At 44.3% G+C, this 22947-nt stretch overlaps 1 protein-coding gene across 2 annotated transcripts in view; it reads right to left on the bottom strand.

Annotated features, from left to right (window-relative positions):
* TRIM50 (tripartite motif containing 50) overlaps positions 1–22947 on the bottom strand; it is a 108168-nt gene that overhangs the window by 37374 nt on the left and 47847 nt on the right. For both annotated transcript variants that reach the window (XM_086954705.1, XM_086954706.1), the window contains 2 exons: positions 9711–9733; positions 7896–8020 (listed from right to left, as the gene is read on the bottom strand). In XM_086954705.1, the coding sequence (XP_086810831.1) occupies positions 7896–8020; positions 9711–9733 (148 nt within the window). The remainder of the gene's footprint in view (positions 1–7895; positions 8021–9710; positions 9734–22947) is intronic.

The raw sequence follows: 22947 nt of genomic DNA, 5'->3' as shown, positions 1-22947 counted from the left end.
CCATCTAACAATCTCCGTCACATTAAATGGATAACTTTGGTAGACAACCCAGAGGATAGGCAGGCCCTTGAGGGGTTAGTTATTGATGAAGTAACCAGACTACAGGTTTTAATGAATGATACAAATTTTAATCTACGAATTGAAGAGTCACAGCCTAAGTTTTTTGCTAACATACAGAAGCTATTCTTTAAAACAATTAAGAAGAGGAAGGGCACTGGACCACCCATAAAGAGGGGATGGTACGACCAATCCTGCAGAATAGCGAGACAAAATCTCAGTATAGCACTGAGATCTAAAATAGGAGTTTTAAATGCTAGGGACGAATATAGAAAAACCCAGATTAAGGCAAAAAAACGGTGGGATGAGAACCTTTGGCTAGACCTGAAGAAAGCATGTGTTGATAAACACCAGAAAGAGTTTTGGGCCATATTAAAGTGGGGCTCCGGGGGAATAGCTGATTGCCCGAAAAATCATGTAGCAAAGGAGTCCTGGGTGGACTTTTTCAGACCCCAATATGCAGACAATTCAGGTTCGCAAACTGTTTCTCCTCCAGAAAGGGTATTTTTTACCAACGAACTATTTTCATTGAAAGATGTACATGAGGCAATGGATGGAGTGACCAGAGGTAGGGCGCCAGGAATCGATGGAATACCGGCAGATGTTTTTTTATCGGACAGGGACAGCTGGTGTAAATACTTTGTATGGCTTGGAAATGCCATTGCACAAGGGGCAAAGATACCAGCAACATGGAAAGGAGCGGAAATAATACCAGTCTACAAAAAAGGGGATAAGGCTCTACCAAGTAACTAAAGGCCCATCAGCCTCATCAATTGCGCCTAAAAACTGATGGGCAGGATGGTACAAAACAAGATACAAGCTTGGATAGTTGAGAAGGACATCCTCTCCCCATACCAAGCTGGTTTCCGCTCTCTAACTAGCTCTGTCGATCAGGTATTCCACTTTTTAACTATATACTGGAAAAATGTAACCCTGCTAAATGGTCCTCTGTTTGCTGTTTTCGTTGACCTGAAGTCTGCCTTTGATTTAGTTCCCCGTCAAAAACTTTGGGTTGTCTTAAGGGAACTCGGAATAAGCCCTGAACTACTAACTTTGCTTGTAAGGTTGCATGAGAAAATTATGCCCGGATTAGGTGGGGAGCCCAGGGAGATGTCACGTAATCCTTCCCTGTTGAGAGAGGCGTGAGACAGGGCTGCGTCCTGGCCCCCACCTTATTCTCTCTACATCAATGGCATAGTTGACTTTTTGAAGCAACTTCCGACGGATGCTCCACTATTAGACGGGAAGCGAGTTCCAGTACTAATGTTCGCAGATGACACCTTGCTGGTCTCGCGGACCCCCAGCGGTTTACAAAAGACAATAAACGCTTTTGGTGACTTCTGTCGGATTCGGGGCTTGGAAATAAATACAACAAAGACTAAATTTATGAATTTGAATCCCACTAAGAAATTCAAGGGGAAAATGGTTTACAACGGGGCTTTTTTGGAATAAGTGGATGCTTTTACCTACCTAGGCATCTCTCTAAATGCTAACATGAACTGGAGATCACATATGGACTCTGTAGTGCTAAAATTTAACCAGCTGGCAGGGGCAATAGCGCCAAAAGCACAAATCTTCATTTACAAAACCAATTCAGCCCATAATGGAGATTTATGGTATGAAAGTGCAGGGTGCATGTCTTTATGGATCAGAATTATGGGGTTTCACCAATTTGAACACTTTAGTAGTTGCAGAAAATAAATTTCTACGGCGCATAATTGGTGTTCCACAGAGTACCCCCTCGACCCCACTCCATTACGATCTTGGGAGGAAAAAGATCGAGGATATGGTCAGACTGCGTCCCCTCCTATATTGGAGGCGCATAAAAACTACTCCTGAGTTGAGTCATTACGCAGCTGCCCTTTTGGATGTTGATAACTCTGATACTTTCCATAAAGTACTTTGGCTTAAAGAAGTGAGGAAACTACTTCAAAAACTGCACCTTGAACACTTGTGGTCTGCAGTAGACCCAGATGATTTTCCATCAAAGACTACATTGAAAAAATTGTACTGGGACATGATAAACAACGCTGCATTGACTTCCAATCAACCATCTGTCCTGACATCTCAGTTCTTGGAAGTTAAAACGATCCCAAAATTTGAACAGTACTGGGATTTGATCTCCAAGCCTCTAGATAGGAAACTGTATTTTCAGTTTAGAATTGGCTCTTTACCTCTAAATGCTTTCACGGTCAAATGGTCTCCTGATAATGAAAATACTTGTTTTTATTGTAAAACACATGTAGAGGATATCCCACATTTTCTATTTGGATGCCCCCTATATGCTGCCCCAAGGAATAGATGGTTGAAACCAGCATGCAGAAATTTGGGTACAAGGAAATATTTGGAGGCCTTAAGGATTTTAAAATCAAATAGTGCCCCTAACCTTGCAATTGCTGTAACCAAATACATGGGGTGGGCATGGATAATACGCACGCGCACTTTAAAACTCTTATGAATTATCTGAATATCAAACCTTTCTTTTTAAACTTTGTGCTGTGTCCCTATTTTTAAAAAGTTGTGCATTTTTATTGTGTTATTCGTCAACAAAGTATAAACTGTATGGAATTTAATATGTTTTTAATTATTTTAGATTAGTATTTATTCTGTTTAGCTTAGGGATATATGCTTTTATGACAATGTTGTCGAATAAAGTATTTAAACTTGAAACTTGAAACTTGTTAAGAACAGAAGGTCCTAAGAGTTTGACTTCAGTGCCAGTCAGACCTCATCAGCGTGTTTTGATAAAGATCTACAATTTACCAAGTAGGCCTTGAGTACGTGGCTTGTGGACATATGATATATTGAGGGTGACTTTCGGGGGAAATACACCTGTTACTCCACCCCTCTTTGTACCTCAAAGAAAAGGTGCATCTGCTACATTAAGGCGTTTGACCTAGCATGTCCTGGCAGTCCAAATTGGTATTGAGGACGATACAAGGAGGACCAGGACACCTAGTTGTGCTCAAATTTAAAATCTGCTCCCTTGTCCAGGTTGATCTATTTGCTGGGACAAAAGATGCAGTGTGGCTGGCGCTGGCCACGATCCAGACACACGCATATGGGCTTGCCTTAGGTGCGCCAGCAGCTCGCCTGCTGCACGCATCCGCCACACGGGAGCCATTAAATAGAGGTTATTGAGGTCGGGCTGAGTACTAGACCGCCAACCCAAGATGGCGCCCGCAAGTGTCTGCCCCGGGGATCAAAAGATGGCCGCCACACAACGTGGGGACTTCGACTCCACTGATGGACGCAGGAGCAGGGGCAGAGAGAACCCACCGCCCAGCAAAGTCCAGGTAAGAGGGGAGAGGCTGAGTATGACTATGGCTCCAGCACCCTAACGGCTAAATAAAGCCTAGCAGCAAATCGAATAAAGTTTAGCAGATACACAACAGGAAAGAACACAAATGGAGAACCCAAGTTTAATATCTATAACAAATGCTAGGGCAGGGCAGAGCATCCTAGCAGCAAGGGAGCACAAGCAGACGAGGAGCTCCGAGCTGCTACACGTTTTGTGCATGGCTGATGTTATATTGAAGATTGCCTCATTCCCAAGGTACTAACTTAATACATAATTATTGTACGTGCACATATGGTCCTTGAACTTTGTATTTTGGCTGTGCTAGCTTTTTTAATGAAACGCAATGACCATTGTACAAAGTTAATATGGAGCGCTGAACCAACGGTCTGGCTTGGCTGTAAGACACAGAGGATGAGTAGAGTCATCAAATATTTGACATAAACCATTTTACTTTAGTACATTAGATTATATTCATTGAGTAAGTTGCATTTATGATATGCGATAGTTTCTAAACAAGAACTTAGAAACATTCATGAGTTGCACATTTCTGCCTTGACAACGATGCCATTAGTGACTCAAGATGAAAGCCATGTCTCTATTATTTTAGTTGTATGTTATTATAAAAGACCAACATTATAGCCTATTTAACCATATACAAGAAAGATTTTTCTACAGCTAGAGCGACACCCTGAACGTAATTACTTCTAAGAGATCCCAAATGTGATGATCAATGCAAAGGAGGCACAGTGGAGTAAAGCAATTGCCTAGGATCACACTGTTTCATCAAGATCAGGGGAATGAATTGAACTGTGGTTTCCTGGTTATAAATAGCGCAAACCATCTAGTGGGTGGTTTCTTCTTCTGTTCCCCATTTAACACCAAGAGATAATGTTTTGTGTTTAATTCTTTTAGGAGCTGAATTAATAAACATATAATTAGTGTCACATGTTACATGAAACTGATACAAGAAGTATTTCTAGAAGATAGGAAAGACAGGACATTCTATTTTGTTAGTGATATCACCAGCTTTCTCAAATCATCTGAATGTTTTTTTCTCCCTTTGAACTCCTTTACAACACTAGATCGCAAATGATTGATTGCAATCATCATGACTAGTTATTTATATTTAAATATTTAAATATAACTCCATGCGCTGTAAAGCTGCACTAAAGTATTTACGCTTGGTATAATACTCTCGTGCCAGACAGCCGAGGTCTGTTAGAATTTGCAACAACGGATTATTGGAGATATAATTTATATGAGCATATATATATATAACCTCTAACAGAGGGGAGCCGAAACGTTATGAAGCCGACAAGCAAAATAAATACCTAAGGAAGAACTGAATTTTGGTCCGTGCTTTGCTTTTCATCGCATCTGCCAATGCAACTGCTGCGCGTTGGTAACTGAGGTTAAGGCATATATATATATATATATATATATATATATATATATATATATATATATATATATATATATATATATATATATATATAAAGTTATAGTTAGAACCTAGTTTCCATAGGAAGCATTTTTAGATTTTCTAATAACTTTGGCGTAGGTTGATGAATCTTCGCAAAATTCTCTCCAAAAAAATTCTATCCAGGTCAGCTCCTATCCTGAAAGTTTGGGGTGATTCGTCAAGCAGGAGCAGAGAAAAAAGTGGGGTCCCAAAATGCGTTTTCCCCATGTTAATTTCCATAGGAAATTTTGAGACGGGCTACAGCCCGAACTGCTGAATGGAATTACCCTAAATTTGGCAAAAAGGTAGAGCTGGGTTCAGAAAGCGACCTTTTAAAAAAAAAAAAATGGTGTAACTCCGTTCAGTAGTTTTTTAGGAATTCAAAAAATAAGAGTAAAAAAAACAATTTCCCATAGGAAACTTTGGGCAAGGCTACAGCCGAAACTGCTGACTGGAATTACACCAAATTTGCCAAAAAGGTATGCTTCAATCAGAAAGCGACCTTTTTTTTAAATGGTGTAAATCCGTTCAGTAGTTGCTGAGAAATTAAAAACATAAAAATATCGATATCTAGAGGCACAGTGGATCCGCGCACCCTCCCGACCACGAGCTTTATTCTAATTTGCTGTCAAACTCCAAACCAGGAAGTGTTGGCAGCCATCTTGTGACTCTGTAAGTAGGGGAATTAAGTCACCTTGAATCCTGAGGGTCGGGTGGGAAAGGTCCCTGGGGCACTGAAAAAATGTGTGCGGGGGCTCCAACCCCCCCACACTGCCCGGGGACCGCCACCTCCCCAGGGCTTGATTTAAGACTTGGGGGCACGCAGCCCCCCCCCCCCGCAGCCCAGGGAATCGCCACCCCCCGGGGTTAATTGTTAAATGTGTGGAGGTCAAAGCCCCGGGGACCACCACCCCCGGGGCTTTTATAGTAAATAATTAAACCTGTGTGGGGGGCTCAAGCCCCCCCACATGCCCCAGGGACTTCCACCGCCCCGGGGCACTAAGATGCAAATGTGGGGGTCCGTTATGGACCCCGAGCCACAGGGAGCACCCTCTGGGGCTCTGCAACATTGGGAGGGGGGCCGCGCAGCCCACCTCCTGGAGCCCGTCATGGCCCTGGGGACCACCCCCTAGGGCCGGCTCCTGCAGTGTCCTGTGGTGCCCACCCCCGGGACACTGCTGTTTGCTATGGTAGGGCGGGAGCCATGCGGCTCCCGCCCTGTCATAGCAAACTGTGGTTTGGATTTTGTAAGGGAGAGCAGGTTTCCTGCTCTCGCTTACAAAATTCAAACCACATTGCTTTTCCACAAGGGGAGCTGCATGTCAGCATAGCCATATAAAGCCATAGGTTTCAGGGACGTTATAGTTAGTTGGACATTTCACTCGTACAAAACCATAGAAATTCCCCTGTTATAGTTAGTTCAGCTAACTATAACTTGCGCCCCCGCAAATCACTGCTGATGACGTCACATATTACATCATTCATGACATGGTCAGTGACATCACTGATAACATCTCAAATGACATCACTGATCACATCATCCGCGTCAAAATCTGATGCACCTCCTCACACTCGAATATAACCTTTGATACACCCACTGTAAAATACAGACTACCATTCTCGAAACCCTCAACACACCAATACCAGTTGTTTACACATGCACTCTTGAACCCATACAGCCAGTGAATCAACCACTCACACATCTATGCATAGAGACACACACCTCCCACCCACCCACACACACACTCAGTCTCCCATACAAATACTCAGGCAACCAATCAATATCCCATACAGACACTCATGTAGCTACTGATCAACACATGCAGCAGCTTCCACAACAACAGAAATACTGATGCACACACTCAAACAGTTTAGTCACTAACCCATGCATTCAGTAAGACACATTTAATCACTCACTTATACAGTCAGTCACGTACCTACTAAATCCTTCATCCAGACACTTCTACACCCACTCATTCTTCAATACACCATGGCATATATATATAAAACATATTTAAACTTTACAGAAACACACAGTCACTGGATGATGTCATCAGTGGTGTTATTTGAGATGTCATCAGTGATGTCACTGACCATGTCATGAATGATGTAATATGTGACGTCATCAGCAGTGCATTGCGGGGGCGCGAGTTATAGTTAGCTGATAGTTAGCTGAACTAACTATAACGGGGGAATTTCTATCCTTTTGTACCAGTGAAATGTCCAACTAACTATAACTTCCCTGAAACCTATGTTTTTTTCAGTGAATATATATATGTATACATATATATATATATATACATACATATAACACACACACATATATATATATATATATATATATATATATATATATATATTCACGCATACCATTCATGATTACCCATTTCATGAAGTAGTGTGGCTCACTGGTTAGAGGCGGCAGACCCGAGAGCAGAGGACGGCCCGGGACCAGGGTTCGATTCCCGGCGCGGCAGGTTTCTGGACCAGGGTCAGCGGACTCGATAATTCTCTCGCCTCGGTGCCCACTCTGATCAGCGATCACACTCGGCAACTCTGGGCATTAGCTTGCCTCATCTTCACTAACGGCCCCACCAGACCGCCGGGGATGCCTGGTCTCACCCTGGAGATACCCATTAAGGGACCATCTCTCAGGGAAGCCAGGAAGGGTTTCGCAGCGGTCGAAGCGCCTTGGGACCCTACGGGTAAGTAGTGCGCTATATAAATGCCAATACATTTACATTTACATTTCAGGTGACCTCAACAGTTGTATCTATGTGGCCCCTTGAGACACCACTACTCAATGCTCTCTCCTCCAAGTACCCAGTGTGCCACCCATTGCCCACTCATTTTAACTTGGGCACATCTTAAATATTGTCAGGAAATCTGAGACTCACAATGTCTGAATCTCAGTGATTAAGATACACCCCTGTCAGGAGGCAGTCCATGCATTACCCTTTAAAGCCATGACTAATACCCTGGGTGCATGTAACATGTCTGTCAGCAGGCTCGACCATCACCCATTTAAGGCTGTGGATAAATACTTCCAACATAGAGATAACAGCAGCCACCTACCAGGTAAGATTCTGCGGAAGAGGCGTTTCCAAACGGTAATCTTGAGGTCATCATGCCGAAAGCCTGGCTTGAATGACACAGCACTATAAGGGACATCTGAGCGGCGCTGTTGAGGAAGCTGTGCCCTGTGTGTCATGGGTACAGAAGAGAGAGGTTGTCAGTAGTATCAGTTTGTGCGGAACTCTTTCTATGCCTTGTCCTATTGTCATCAGAATTGATACCCCTTCAGCACAAGGTAGAGGGACAGTCCTGAGCATTTCTCACTATAAATGACTCCTCTGATCAGTGGTTCCTGCAGTGGGACAGTCCATCACAAACTGCCTTTCATGTTTCATACAGATCATAAGTTACTTTCTCCACACACTAGCTGGGCATGACCTGTTTGTCTTTTTTCATCACCATGCTATTCTTTCTTTTTTGTTTGAGTATCAAGGACAACATGAATCATTGAAATTAACTCAATATTTTCTCTCTTCGAAGGCCCAGACCATCCTTCTGCCATCTTTTCAAGTCTAACCTTAAATCCATTAGCTGTGGTGACACACTGGGTTCAATCCTTTGGTTACTCTTATTTAACAAGTACAAGACCCCACTGGTGTGACGTCTTCATTCAGTGGGAGTCCTTTGCTGCTTGTATGCCGATGACCTTGCAATCAACCCAAAATACACTATACTCATCCCAGAACCCCCTTCTTTTCTGTGCCCTTTCTGGGTGACTGTTAATTCCCTAAAACTGAGTCCAGCCGAAACTAAAATACTAATCCCAAAAACCATCAATAAATAGAAAACTTCCAGCTGGCCTGAAGTAATGGGACATCATTCTTCCCTCTCCAAAGTCATACACAATTTAGGCTTCTCCATTGACTCGGATCTCTAGCTGGAACATCACATCTCTGAAGTAGCCAGCGCCTGCTGGTGCAGTTTTAACTACTGAAAAAGATCCTGCCCTGTATAGCCTTAACCCACCATGCTCACCTCGACTATGGCAATTAGGCAATTCATGTTACTTATGTCTTTCTGACAAACTGATATGATATCTACAATTGGTATACATTACAGCAGCCTATCTCATTACAGTCAAGATCTCATTAAACCCATCCTTCCATATCTGCATTGACGTCCCATTAAAAAACAAAACATATTTAAATCCTTAACAATTGTTCCTTGTACCATTCATGTCAAAGCCGTCATTTTTTGGACTACCAGGTTTCATCTCCACCACCCGCAAGGGGTTCTTCTAACCAAAGTACAGTTTCTGTTAAACATTCCTAAAGCTACACAGTAAAGAATGGGGATACACTATTATCAGTCATAGCATCTCGAGAGTAAAAATAAACTCGAATCACCCTGCATTTCCCTCCATCATTTAATCTTTTTTGTTTAGCACAAAATACCCTTTTTTGTACTAAATGATTTTCACAAGAGGTCTTCTTTTGTTATAATTACGTACATACACCTTGGTGTACAAGCGTTTTAGAAATCATACCATGTATTCATATTCCTCTTCTAAGGACATCAGGAATCAACTCACTTGTAGTTTTTCCCTCTTCACTCCAGCCTTGTTCCCATCAGACCTATGCTTCCCCCAAAACGACCAGTCATCTGCTTTATTCCCATTACCTCTCTGCTTGTGAAAAGACTGCAACATCCCCATGACTACCCTTTCCTGCTCAAGTTATCCCTTTGGTACACAGTCCCATCAAATGACCAGAGTTCATGGGCCTACATTCAAAATGGCCCCCATCCGGCACAACCACCCCCTTCAACCCTCTACCCTGTGTATGGAGGAACATAGACTCATGAAACATAGCTCACCTTGAGGCAATGGCGGAGTATTTCTGTAAGAAGAAATAAATCACAATAGTGTTAATAATTTGCTTCTGTGTACCCCATTTAATATCATAATTAAGATGTTATGACATACTAATGACTAGATGAAGTATATTCTTTGCCTTAACAGATTAATGGTGCCTGTCAGTCATAGACAGAGGTGTAACCTTACCGGACTATGGAAGTAAGTTGAGGAGCAGCTACTTGGCAAAAACCTTTGTTAACTGTAACGTATGTGCTTCCTATATATATCGTAATGGGCTCTGTATCTCTTGAAGTACTTAATCCTCAATCAAGAGTGATTTGTGAATATCAATAGAATAGTCTTAGATGAAGCATCTTGGTGTGCAGGAATCTGGAGGAAGGTAGCTCAGGGGGGTTGCCCCTGGAATTAATACACACTTCCCTGTAGAGAAATAGCTCAGCATGTTTTGGTTGATTTACAATGTTCAAGGCAATGTGAGAAAGACTGTTATGGGTTCTCCTTAAAGTGATGCCTTCAACAATGACAAAGTTAATGGCAGTGAATGGGATCAGGATAGAAAAGCTCAGATCAATGTTGGTGAATGGTTTCCGAGCCAAAAAGCTCAGGTGATGCAGTCACTGTTACTGAATGCAATCAGCTTACAAAAGTTCAGGTGTCGAAGTTAATGTTATTGAATGAGATCAGCATAGGACAGTGTGGGTGATACTATTAGTTAGTGGACCGGATCATTACAGGAAAGCTCAAGGTGGCATTGTCAATATCAGTATATAGGATCAGCACAGTAAAGCTTTTGGTGATGCTGTCAATGTCAGCCAATGGGATTAATCGCTGAAAGCTCAGGGTGTCCTTGTTAATGTTGTAAATGGGATAAGTAAAGAAAACCTTGGGGTAATGCTGTCCATGCCAGGGGATGGTATAAGTACAGGAAATCTTGAGTATCGGTTAACGTGAATGTTCCCAGAATGAGATTTTGGGCTCTTGAGTTGAGATTTCCGTTCGCTCTCTGAGGGATAGCAGGGATGTGTGGGAAGGCGGAGCTAAAAGGAAAAGGCAGTATAAAGGAGACATATTAAACAGAAGTAGCAGCACAGACTGGAATATCCATTTGGAGTATGTTAGACATAAAACATTCATATTTACTTAAGTTTGGTAGAAGGTTAATTGCAAGCTATTGGAACCCTTCACCCTGGGGAGAAGTACGAGGCAGAGGTCTACCCTCCCACCCATGCTCTTTGCCTTGGTGCTGGAGCAGATGGTATGCAGGGTCAGGAGGTATACCTTGGGGATAGCTGGGGTACCTTGAGAAGGAAGAAACTATGATAGACACTGATGATATTTTACTGTATGCAGCTGAACCTGTGATTTCTGTATAAAGCACCTTGTATATCTTTAAAGTGTTCAGACAATATTCGGCTTCCATATTAATTGGGACTAGTCCATCCTGTATCCCTTGGCTTCTTGGGATCTATTTCCCCACAGCTCCTCTCCCTTCAGAATACTATGAGGGCTTGGTATTTATATCCCGAAGAATTCCTCAAATGCAATCTGAATGGAGCCTGGTAGAATGCCAGAACGATGTGCAACAGTGGAGGATATTACCACTCTCACCCATGGGAAGGGCCACTCTGTATAACATGGTTATCCAGCCAAGATTTCTCTATTTGACCTAAAATACACACTGAGTGCCAAATGTCTTCTTTAAAAAAAAAACCAGATTAAACTATATGTAGTCTATCGTGGAGTGTAGGTCTTCCAAGAGCTCACCATCTATATGTGTGTGTATATTTTGGGGGTAATGCACTCCCTAATATATGCCTGCACTATAGGAGTTCACACTTATGATGATAAATGATTAGACATTTTGGTCTCAGTGGGAGCCAACTCTAAGGGTTAATAGGTATACTCTAGGTTAACCTGGTTATAATTCACTACTATGTGGTATCAACGAAGTTAGTGCCAGATGTAGGTAATCCAGATTTACTGACTCTAAAATACCGAATTTTACCTATTCGGTATTTTAGAATCGGTAAATGGGATGTAGGTATTTATTCGGTAAATTTTACCGAATCGGTAAGATTCGGTAAATACTGAAACAGTATTTACCGATTCGGTAATTCCAATTCATTCCTATGGGCTTGGAGGCCCATAGGAATGAATGGGAATTACCGAATCGGTAAATACTGATTCGGTAAAAGGGGGAACACATTCAAGGGTGGCAGGTGGTCACTTTGACACCCTGTTGCACCCCTGAATAGCGCATGGGTGCACATGTGGCACACATACATGCCCTCAGGGCATGTATGTCTGCCACATGGCACTGTTATAAATTGCAAAAAATTGCTTTTTTTAGGGTTTTCGATATTTACCACCAACTTGTAGTTGGTGGTAAATAACGAATCCTGAAATGGGAAAAGCACTCATTTGAGTGCTCCCTACATTAAGGATTCGGTAATTTACAGAATCAGTATTTTAAGAATTCGGTAATTTACTGATTCCTTAAATTACTGATTCAGTAAATTACCGAATCCTTCAATTTGGCCTCCTACATCTGAAAAGCCTAATACCGGTCGGTAACAGCCGAAATTCAGTCATTTCGGCCGTTAATGACTGATCTCAGATACTTAATGGTGCACACAGCTGCTAGTATTAGGATATAGAAGGGAGCTACTAGGAAATTAGGGTGGGAATATAAGTTGTCTGCTCTAACTCCATCATAGAACAGTAGGGGACTTAAAGACCTAAGACGACTATAGGGATTCGGCTGATGGGACATGATAGAGCTATCCACTCTGGTAGAGGTGTGGGGGTCAGGTGCCTCAAAAACCTGTGAGCAGCTCTAAAAAGAATATAACATGCGGGACATAGAAGCATCCCAGTACTTGTAGCTTGAGCATACTCTGGGGTGCATATGCATTAGACACAAGGGATGAAAGTGCACCTGTAAGCAACGTTAGCATTCTTTGTGACCTAGGGTTTAGGGTGTTGTGGAAAGACAATTCCAGACTACAAGCGGCGGTTCCTCCATGGGAGCTGAGGAGCGCCGCCCCCCCACTGCTGCACAGAAACCTGGAAAATAAAAATGGTAATGAAAAGATTTTATTACCATTTTATTTTTCCGGCTTACTGCTGAACGGAGAGGGCAGGGTGGAGCCAGTTTGTCATTGCTGCTGATTGGTAGCAATGTCGAGCGGCCCTTTCAGTGTAAATTGCACATGTCAGTTTGGCTGGATGCCTTTCTATGGCTAAATCAACATGTGCAATTCACCCTATTCAACCCAGCTGTCTTAGACAGCTGGGTTGGGGAGCAGGCGCAGGCCTTCGGTGATCTTCGGAGTGCTGAGGAATCCTGCTTCAGCCAATCTAGACACTTCTCTCATGCAGCATGAGAGCAGTGTCTTGATTTTACAAGGACCTGTGGGAGCCATAGGACCTCGCGCTCCGAGGAGTTTGGAGCCGGGGACTGGAGAACACAGAGGACGTGCTGCAGGCTCAGGTAAGTGAAACTTTTTTTCCATATTTGTTTTTTTTATAAATCTTTTTATTATGAAAAAAGAATAAACAAAACATTAGCATCAGGTGATCAACATATAACATCATTGCATGGTTTGGAGTATCATTTGTGCAGAATCATAAATCACAATATATACAAATTTTGGGATCACGGGGAAGCCTGTGTTTCAACTACCCTTTGTCTCGTCGGGGGTGTACACAAGTCACAGCGATGACTATTCCAGGCTCCCCAGATCTTCCCCCATTTCTCCGGACAACCCCATGTCACATATACTGCCCTTTCACTAAACATACACCAGTCTCGATCCTGGGTCCACTTGGTAGGCTGGGGCGACTGGCAGGCTCCCCATAATTGAGCATTGTTATGCTTCGCCACAATATATGCTAACGTCACACACTGTTTCTGATACCCATTCAAATCCGTGGGTTCCCACACATTCAATATACATCTCCGGGCCTCCGGTTGTATCCCCTCCCCCAGCACTTCTGTGATCACATTGTGTATTTTCATCCAATATTTTTGTATCTCTTCACAGTGCCATAGGATGTGTATGAAAGTGCCCAGTTCTCCACAACCTCTCCTACAGTCTCCACTCACCGCTCGTCCCATGTGCATAGGCCCTGTGATATATGATCTATGTAGGATCTTAGGTTGCACCAACCTAAGCCTCATCTGAACCTCAACCACTTTGGGGGTGAAAACAGCCTCCACCCAATGTTCATCATCTAACTCCAATCCGTCCGCTCCCCATGCTGTTCTAATGCTCCCCATTATTATTTACAAGCTTCCTATATATTAGGGAGATGTTTTTTTTCTGGGATGTGACCGTCAAGTATTCGGTCCTCAAGGGGAGAAGCCTCCGGAAGCTCCATATCTCTAGGAATGCGGGCAAGAAGGGCGTGTCTAATCTGCCGATACCGAAAGTGTTCATTATTATTCAAGCTGTATTGCTTTTGGAAAGATTCAAAAGTCTGCACACAGCCCTTCCCCCACACATCTTTGATCTGACTAATTCCGATGAGGTCTCACTTATCGAACCCCTTAGACTTCCACAAGCTACTGAGCCTCTCTGAGCTAAACAGGGGGGTGGCCATTGTCAGTTTCCCTTCCCACCCCAAACTTCTGGTAGCCGCGAGCCAGACATGTACGGCATGCGCTGTCGGGCCCGCCAATATGAATCTTGCGGGCTTGGCATACAAGGCTGTAATGATATCTCCAGCTGGTGCCTGCCCGTGGTCCATAGCATAGCCAGGGTCTCCCGGAGGGCCATAAATCATATGATTCACCGCCGCAAGATGCGAGGCCCAGTAGTATTTCTTCAAGTCTGGGAGAACGATGCCCCCATCATACCACTGGAGCGTCAGCTTGACAAAAGTTATGCGGGGCCTGCCATCCCAGAGGAGCTGCTGCTGAAGTGTCTCGATCTCCCTGAAGTAAGCAACAGGCACTGGACCCATTGTGTTTTGGAGAATGTACAGGAACCGAGGCAAGGCCATCATCTTTAATAACACCGCACTCCGAAGTAATGACAGGGGGAGAGCCCTCCAGCGTTCCACATCTTTTTTGAACCGACTCAAGGGGGGCTCCAAGTTGTTAGCATATCTAACCTTCGGATGTAGTGTTATATATATGCCAAGATATTTAAATCCCACTAGTTTGATCTTTATAGGGCATAACTGCGGGACCACAGGCAGCTCACCCGATATTACAAATATTACCGAATTTGTCCAGTTTATAGCAAACCCGGAGTATCTGCCAAATATGTCCAGGACATCCAAGAAATTACTCGGGGACGCCCTGGGGTTAGTGAGATATAGCAGGATATCGTCCGCATAAAGCGAGATTTTATCCTCCCACTCTGGTGTCCACCGCAAGCCACGTATCGACCGGCCCCACCGGACTCCAAGCCGCCAGAGGCTCCAACGCCAGTGCAAAAAGAAGTGGAGTCAACGGACATCCCTGTCTCGTGACCCTTCCGAGGGTAAAATCAGCTGACTTACAGTTATTTACGATCACTCTGGCCAAAGGAGCGGCATACATCAATCGAATCCCCCAATAAATTCCGAGCCAAAGACCACTTAGTCAAAACCACAGATAGATAAGCCCATTCAGCCCGATCAAATGCCATAGTTGCATCCAAAGACACCAGAACCGCTGGCTCCAGTATCTTACGGGAGCCACCCAGAATCCCGTGGAGTCTCCGCAAGTTTAGGGCTGTGTTACGACGCGGCATGAAGCCAGATTGATCGGGGTGCATCAGGGTTGTAATGACCTTGACCAACCTATTGGCGAGTAATTTCGCCAATATCTTGGGCTCTGCATTGAGGAGCGAAATGGGTCGATAAGAGGAAGGGGATGTCCTAGTCTTGCCTGCCTTATGAATTACCATAATATTCGCCACCCGCTGGTCTTATGGAAGTTGTCCCATTTCTCTACTTTCTAGAAACATAGTACGGATATGCGGAGCAATTTTATAGGCATTCAATTTATATAGCTCTATAGGCACCCCATTAGGACCCGTTGCCTTCCCAGACTTTATATTTCTAATTGCTTGTGCGATTTCATCATCCGTCATGGAGGAGTCTAAGTACTTTCTATTGTCCTCCAAGAGGTTTGGCATGTCTATATCTCTGATCATTTCGCCATGTTCAGCCTCGGTGAAACCATTCTCAGAGGCATATATTTCTGTATAATACTCAGAAAAGGCATCTGCCACTGTCTACGGATCAGTAATTCTATCAGGTCCCGACCTTTCTAGCTCCGGCACCAAACGAGAGGTCCGCTCTCCACGTTTTAACCAAGCGATTAACTTACCGGCATTATCTCCGTGTTCGTATACTCAACTTTGTATGTCATTGTTTTGAGATACCGCCCTATCCCTGGAGAGGCCCTCGTACTCATCTTTTCTCCAACCCCACAACTTCCGCCTCCACCCTGGTTACCTCCGCCTGGTGTTTCTTCTTTTAACCTGCGATCAAGGAGAGGACCTCACCCCGCAGCACTACTTTATATGCCTCCCACAGAGACTGTGCTGAGTCAATGGTGCCCACATTCTCCTGAAAATAGTGTTCCGAAATTTGGTGTATCTCCTTTTTTGTGGCTGGGTCCTTCAAGTGCCATGCATTAATTGGAGCAACTCTGCCAACAGCTGGTTGCCCGGTCTCAACCTGTAACCACATCGGGGAATGATCTGAGATGCCCCTCCCTAGATATGTTGCCTCTCTAATTGTGTTTGCCATAGCCGCCGGTATCAATATGTAGTCTAATCTGGACATAATATTGTGTGCAGCAGAGATATGAGTGAAGTGTCTTTGAGTCAGATTACGCACCCTCCAACTATTAATCAACCCCAGCGATTCGAGGAAGTCAGGGAGCCACTTCTGTGATGTTGTATGAATCCGTGCCGGGAATCTATCTATTCCCCCATTGAGTACTGCATTGAAATCTCCCCCCCAGCACCAGGAGACCCAGGGGCAGGGTTAGAAAGACGGCACTCAAATCTTTAAAAGTATCTGATTGGAGGCCTGGCGGTACATATATGGACAAGAAAGTAACCGTACTACCTCCTAGTTGCCCCGAGACACCCACATATCTACCCCTCTGGTCCGACCATGTAGCTTGTAGTTCAAACGGAAAAGAATTTTTAATGAGGATACCAACTCCCCTAGACCCGGATGTAAACCCAGCATGCGCCACCAGTTCATATCCCCCTTTATGAAGGGCCATGCACCGATTCCCGACAAGATGCGTCTTCTGCAATAGTCCAACTTCCGGGGAGTGTCTTGTAATTAGCTGATTCACCATCCCTCTCTTGATCTTGTCACCCAGACCATTGACATTCCAGCTCAACCCTCTTCTCCCCGATCCCTGACTAGTACGAGACATTTACCCCACACCACTAGCATTGAATTGCAAAACTGCCACCTGATGCAAAAGAAAAAGGACAGAGTGAAAGAAAATTGCAACTATAACTGCACATAATATCAGTCCTATACCAAAGAACCCCTTCACATACAGCCCCCCAGCCCCCTCCCTGCACCCCTGCATATGGCTGTCGCCTATCCCCAACTAGCAGTGTGCCCGTCGCCCAAACACTAATCTACAGATTAACTAAAAGTAGTAAATGGAGGAGGACCAATAGAAAACCCCCCTGTCCCCTCCCCCAACATCCGAAGACATTCAGGTCCAGGTCATTCCACGCTAATTCCCATTAGAATTTTTTTTTCAGTGGAACCACCCACCATAATACAAACACATGCAATAACTCCCACAGTCTTATCTATTCACATTCCCGTTGTTCGGCTTCTCCTCCACGGTCTTGGTCTTCCGATTCGCCTGCATACTTGCTGTCTAACCAGTCCGATGCAATCTCAGGGTTGTCAAAAAAAAAAACAGACTTTCCCATTGAGTTCCACCTGCAGGCAGGCCGGGAACATCATAGCATACTTCAGTCCCTTGTCCCTGAGTTTCTTCTTTACCGGCAGAAAGCTCAGCCTCTGTTTCTGCACCAGCTGAGTAAAGTCCAGGAAAAAGGAGCTCGTCGCATTTTCATATCGATGGGGGGATCCTGTTCGAGGCGCCTGGAGGATCGCATCCCTGTCACGAAAATTCAGAACCCTCGCAATCGTCGGGCGAGGAGGGGCTCCGGGCCTGGGCCTTTCCCCCGACACTCTGTGTGCGTGCTCGACTGTGAAGAAGTTACTCAGCCCCTTGGGCTTCAGGTGATTCAGGACAAGATCCTCGACAAATAGATCCGGGGTTAGGCCTTCTGACTTTTTGGGCACTCCAAGAAGGCGAACGTCCGCAGGCAGTTGTTACGCCGAGCCCTCCCCTCAAATTCGTCGAGCTTGCGATCCGTCAGGGTTCTCAAGTTCTTCAGGTCTCTCACCTCTTGCTGCAGCGACACCATATCATCAATCAGGCTAGCGGTCTTAAGCTCGGGCGATTTGACTTTCTCACTGGCCTTAGAGAGATCCGCCCGTATCAAGTTCACCTCGATTGTGACCGTGTCTAACTTATCATCCAGAGCCTCAATTTGTTGCCCAGGGACGTTTGGACCCTATTTATAGCTAAGAGCAGTTATAATGGGACCCCTCAAAATTTAAAGTACAGCCGGGGAACAGAGGGAAAGAAATAGGGCACATCAATAAGAAAGGTGTTTCCTCAATGGCCACAATTTTTCAATACAGGTATAGATCCCATTCTTAGTATTAAAGGTGACAGATTCACGACATACTTTTTATTTTCTTCAAAAAATATATGAAGCTTTTAATGTTTTATTTAGCATTGCTTTCAAGTTTTTGTATTTTTCATAGTATTTAAATTCATAAGAGACATATAATCACAATATTAACATTTCATAAATAATTTCATGGTTCATACAAAGAAAGAGAAATATTTTTTTTAAACATGACAATAACTATATGCACAAAAAAGCAATTTATACAAATACATGTGCCCCTGATATCACACAATCAATCACAACATACTAACACATTCATACCCTCATTACATTCACTTACACAACATCTGAAAAAGGAAGCTGAGTTTTAATTGGCAGAGAAACCCCTGCCAACTAGTGGGTCTCAAAACTCAGTATGAGACCCCGCACTATGTTCTGGGGGGGACCCCTTGGGCATGGTATAACGGTCACATTTATTGGATTGAATGTTCCTGGGCCCTCTGGAGGTCCTAGAGGAGGATTTTTCAGTGTCTGGCTTGGTAGCCATTATAACGCTGTGGCCGTGTCACTAGCAGACAGCTCCCAATCAACGAGGCCGAGCCGTGGCAAATGATTCATCCCCCCAGCAGCAGCACAAACTCTTACTTGACCCCCACCAGCAACAATCAGGAACGGAGGGATCAGCGGGGTTAGCGCATCCTCCGCATCTCCAATTAGCTGCAGGGCTCACCCCACAGCAACTCCGGGGGGGGGGGGGGGGGGGGGGGGGCAGACACACCACAGCAAATTCAGGCAATGCGTGTAGAGGAGTCTCCTGGGCACTGATTTCCTCAGTCCGTAGTATTGTGCATTGAAGCTGGGTGTTAACCAGGCTACCTCTGCTCGCCACTCAGCCCATTCAGTGGGCACCACCTGTGTGGGACCTGCACCATCTCACCACACACGGTCACTACGAGGCTGCTGGTATGTATCCAGGAGGGTCGGCACCCCCAACACACCGTCCACAGGGCCTCTGTGCCAGGGTTTCCCCCCACACGAGTCGCGACGGAGCACCGTCGGTACAGGCCCACTGCCGATCTCTCCCTCTGTGTGCCACTCAAAACCAGGGGGGATGCAAGGCTCCGCAACTTCTTATAGGCAGCATCCCCGTTTCTCTTATTACTGCCAGGTCCGTCATAGCGCTAAACTCGCATCGGGGGAAGTTCATGGGGCCGGACCGGCAACTTCCGGTTTTCGGCCCCAGTGTTATTGCACTCAGCGCCGGACCCCTTGGCAACTTGAGTCCCCTGCCTCCAAGGCTTGTAGGCCGCGGAGTTCAACACGGCGTAGCCTTCTTGCCAGCGCCACAGGCAGCCCTTGAGACCAGCTGGAGTTGCCGCTTCAACGGATCCTTGCAGGGAGCGGGTCAGGACTCAGGATTGGTGCCAGGATGTGGAGGCTGGTATCGGAGGTCGGCGGAGCCAAGCCCTCACGCGGCCATCTTGGTCACACGTGTGGCTCCTCCCCCTTCTTTTTTTTCTTCCATATTTAAATGTTTGATTATTTGTTTGCATGTTTTTGAATTGTATTTATGTCAAACCACCATTTTTGTGGGTCACCAATCGCACCTGCAGACTATGGGAAACCTCTGAGTAACCAACTCTGGTGGCATGGCACTGAGGTATGGACGGGTGCATTCTTGCCAAGAAATAAATAGGTGAAGGCTGATGATATCCCAAAAAGTATGACAAAATCTGGATCAAATTTCACAGCTATTTATAGGGGCAGAAAACATGTTGCTATATAAGACTATGCTTTTGCCAGGAAGCATTAAGTGGTTAGTGAATGTATACTGTTTTTGTCTCAAGGAGGCATGTGGCTAGTTGTTGGACATATAGTACAGCTAACAATATTAAACTGTTAAGTGTTCCAAGTGATGTTTGTTGATTGTTATGTGAAAAGTTGTATTAAGCACCCTGAAGAGAACCCAAACTGAATTAAATCTAGGAGGGAACTATTGCCCATAAAACCAGGTCTTCAAGGCCTTCCTATACTTGCAGTAGTTCATGCATCTTGTGCAGTGTTACTGTGAGAGTATTTCATAGTTTTGCTGCTACCACCAGAGGAAGCCCAGTTAAATCTGGGTACTGCTACTTAGCATGCCTCAGTAGAGTGAAGGGCACAACTAGAGACACATGGGGTAAACATGTTGCTGAGATATAAAGGCCTGGTGCATTGCATGTCTCCATGAACATGGCTGGGGGATTTAAAAGCAAGCCTCTTCACCGCCAAGATCCAATACAGCAAATTCAAAGCAAAAGAGGCAGAAGAATGCTGGAATAGACCAAGAGCCAGTTTGGCTGCGGTATTTTGGATACTTTGGAGCCCATCAAACACACCCAAAGATGCACCCAAAAAAAGAGAATTACAATAGTCCAGATGACTTTGGTAGCTGGACCACCACTTAAGGAACTGACAAAGAAAGAAGCCACAAAGTTTTCCTCAGCACCTGGAGTAGCAAGAATCGTGTGGAAGATAAAATATTAAATTATTGTTCATAAGAAAGACACAATTGTAAATAGAAACTCAAGTTATTTACTGACTTAACTGGAACAGGGGAATTAGGCCAGGATGAAGGACAGAAATTGGAGGGGAGGTGTCAAAAAGATGGAGTATGATTAATCTATAGCATTTCAACGGAAGCAATAAAGCAACTACAATGAAATACATATTTTGAAGTTCAAGTCCACTGAAACAGCTAAGGAAAGATGGATGTGGTATATCTTAAAGGACATATGCACTGAACACTCATGACTCAGAGAATCAGGGACACGTTCTTCTCTAACCTCACAGTGTCAAAGGTAACAAACTCTACAATACAGGAATCTATTCTTTGCAAAACTGGACCGCACAGTAGAAGGAGTGTAGAGTACAAGCGGCAGCTGGATAGGTGGTGTATTCATCAGTCGTGGCCCGTGGAGGGTCGTGAGCAGCCATAAACAGGTTCAAAGTCCATCCAGCAATAAACATATTTATTGGACTAACAAGAGTATACACTAGCAATGGGGAAAGCATGTTGAATTTAATCTAGCTAATCACATTAAAGTGCATTTGTCTTGGGACCTCTACCCATCTGAGAGAGGGCTGTATGCCATGTTGGAACCGTAAAGGTGTCTTCAGGGACAACACAATTGGCAACTAGCTCCCCTTAGCCCAAGCCGTGTTAGACAGAAGGTATTAGTCCTCTGAATATGAAGGGGAAAATGCCAGTGCCCTCACACAGCCTTAGAAGATGGACCTACCAGCCATCTAAACAAACATGCACACGTACCCACACACCCACCCACACAGATTTGGCTGACACCTTAGGTAGAGTGGTAAGGAATGAGCGCACTGCACCTCTTTTGTCTGTAAATCACACTCCTTGTGATTTTCATGAGACCAGAAGGCCAGTACTTTGTCCATGAGGCTTTGGACTGGCCAGCCTGCAACCAACAACATATAGAGAAGCACTATCAAGTACGAAATATATACCACGGTGGCTATTTAAAAAGGAATACTGCAAGTGAAGGATTTCACCAGATGTTAGTATCTGGATTACAACTTGACCAGATAACTACTGATGGCATCACCACAATCATCACCCACTAGACAACGTCATACTAGGACAGCCTAGTATGCTACAATGCACATCGTGTGTATTAAACAAACCAAAGCCAATGAAATAGCGGTAGAAGTACAAGTGAAATGTTCCAGAAACAACACAGATGATAAGCAAATAACTACAGGGCCCCTGGATATATATGGGCTCAGAAGGGTACTGCCTGGGGGTGAAGGTGTCCATAGCAGTGAATGGACTTAACAGATGACAACCCAGTGTAAAAGGTATCATTGGGTAGTGAATGAGATCACCAGAGGGTACCTCGGAGTGAATGCATCTATAGCAACGTTTTAACAGGAAGAAAACCTACAACAGAGTTTTATCTGGATCACCCCTAGAATCTGGAACTCTCCCACCCCAACCCCCGTAAATAAGACTTACTCCCATCACTACCTCCTTCAAGTAAAAAGTCAAACTCCTGTTAATGAACAAATTCTTGGTATAAATCATTAGAATTCTGCCTCTTGAGATTATTGTTCTCTTATCCCGTATTGCCTCATTTACTTGTAAAGCACTCTGAAACCTGCAAGGGTCATGTTCGTGCTATATCAAACTTAAATTAAATAAATAAATAGCAGGAAAGGAACTCAGCAGCTGACAGCCCATTGTGAAGAGTCTATGGCCTCAATAGATTCAAAAGGGGCCAACTAGGGCTGAAAGTGTCCATGGTCGTGAATGGACTCAATAGGTGACACTCTCTGTCTACGACATTGAATGTGATCGTTAAGTGATAACCCAGAGTGAACCTTTAAACAAGTAAATGGGCTCAGCTGTGCTTTCAAAGTCAATTATGAGAAGAGAAACACATTTACATTTTCACTACAGAATCTACAAAGCAGACCTCAATTAAGCCAAGAGATTTCAAAAGACCTGTTGCATTTTGAAAGCAACATGTCTAGCCAC

This window comes from Lissotriton vulgaris, chromosome 2_1 (genome assembly GCF_964263255.1).
Source record: "Lissotriton vulgaris chromosome 2_1, aLisVul1.2, whole genome shotgun sequence".
In the NCBI taxonomy this organism is placed as follows: Eukaryota; Metazoa; Chordata; class Amphibia; order Caudata; family Salamandridae; genus Lissotriton; species Lissotriton vulgaris.
Note: the sequence above shows the minus strand (reverse complement) of the source record. Positions and strands in the feature narration are given on the sequence as shown.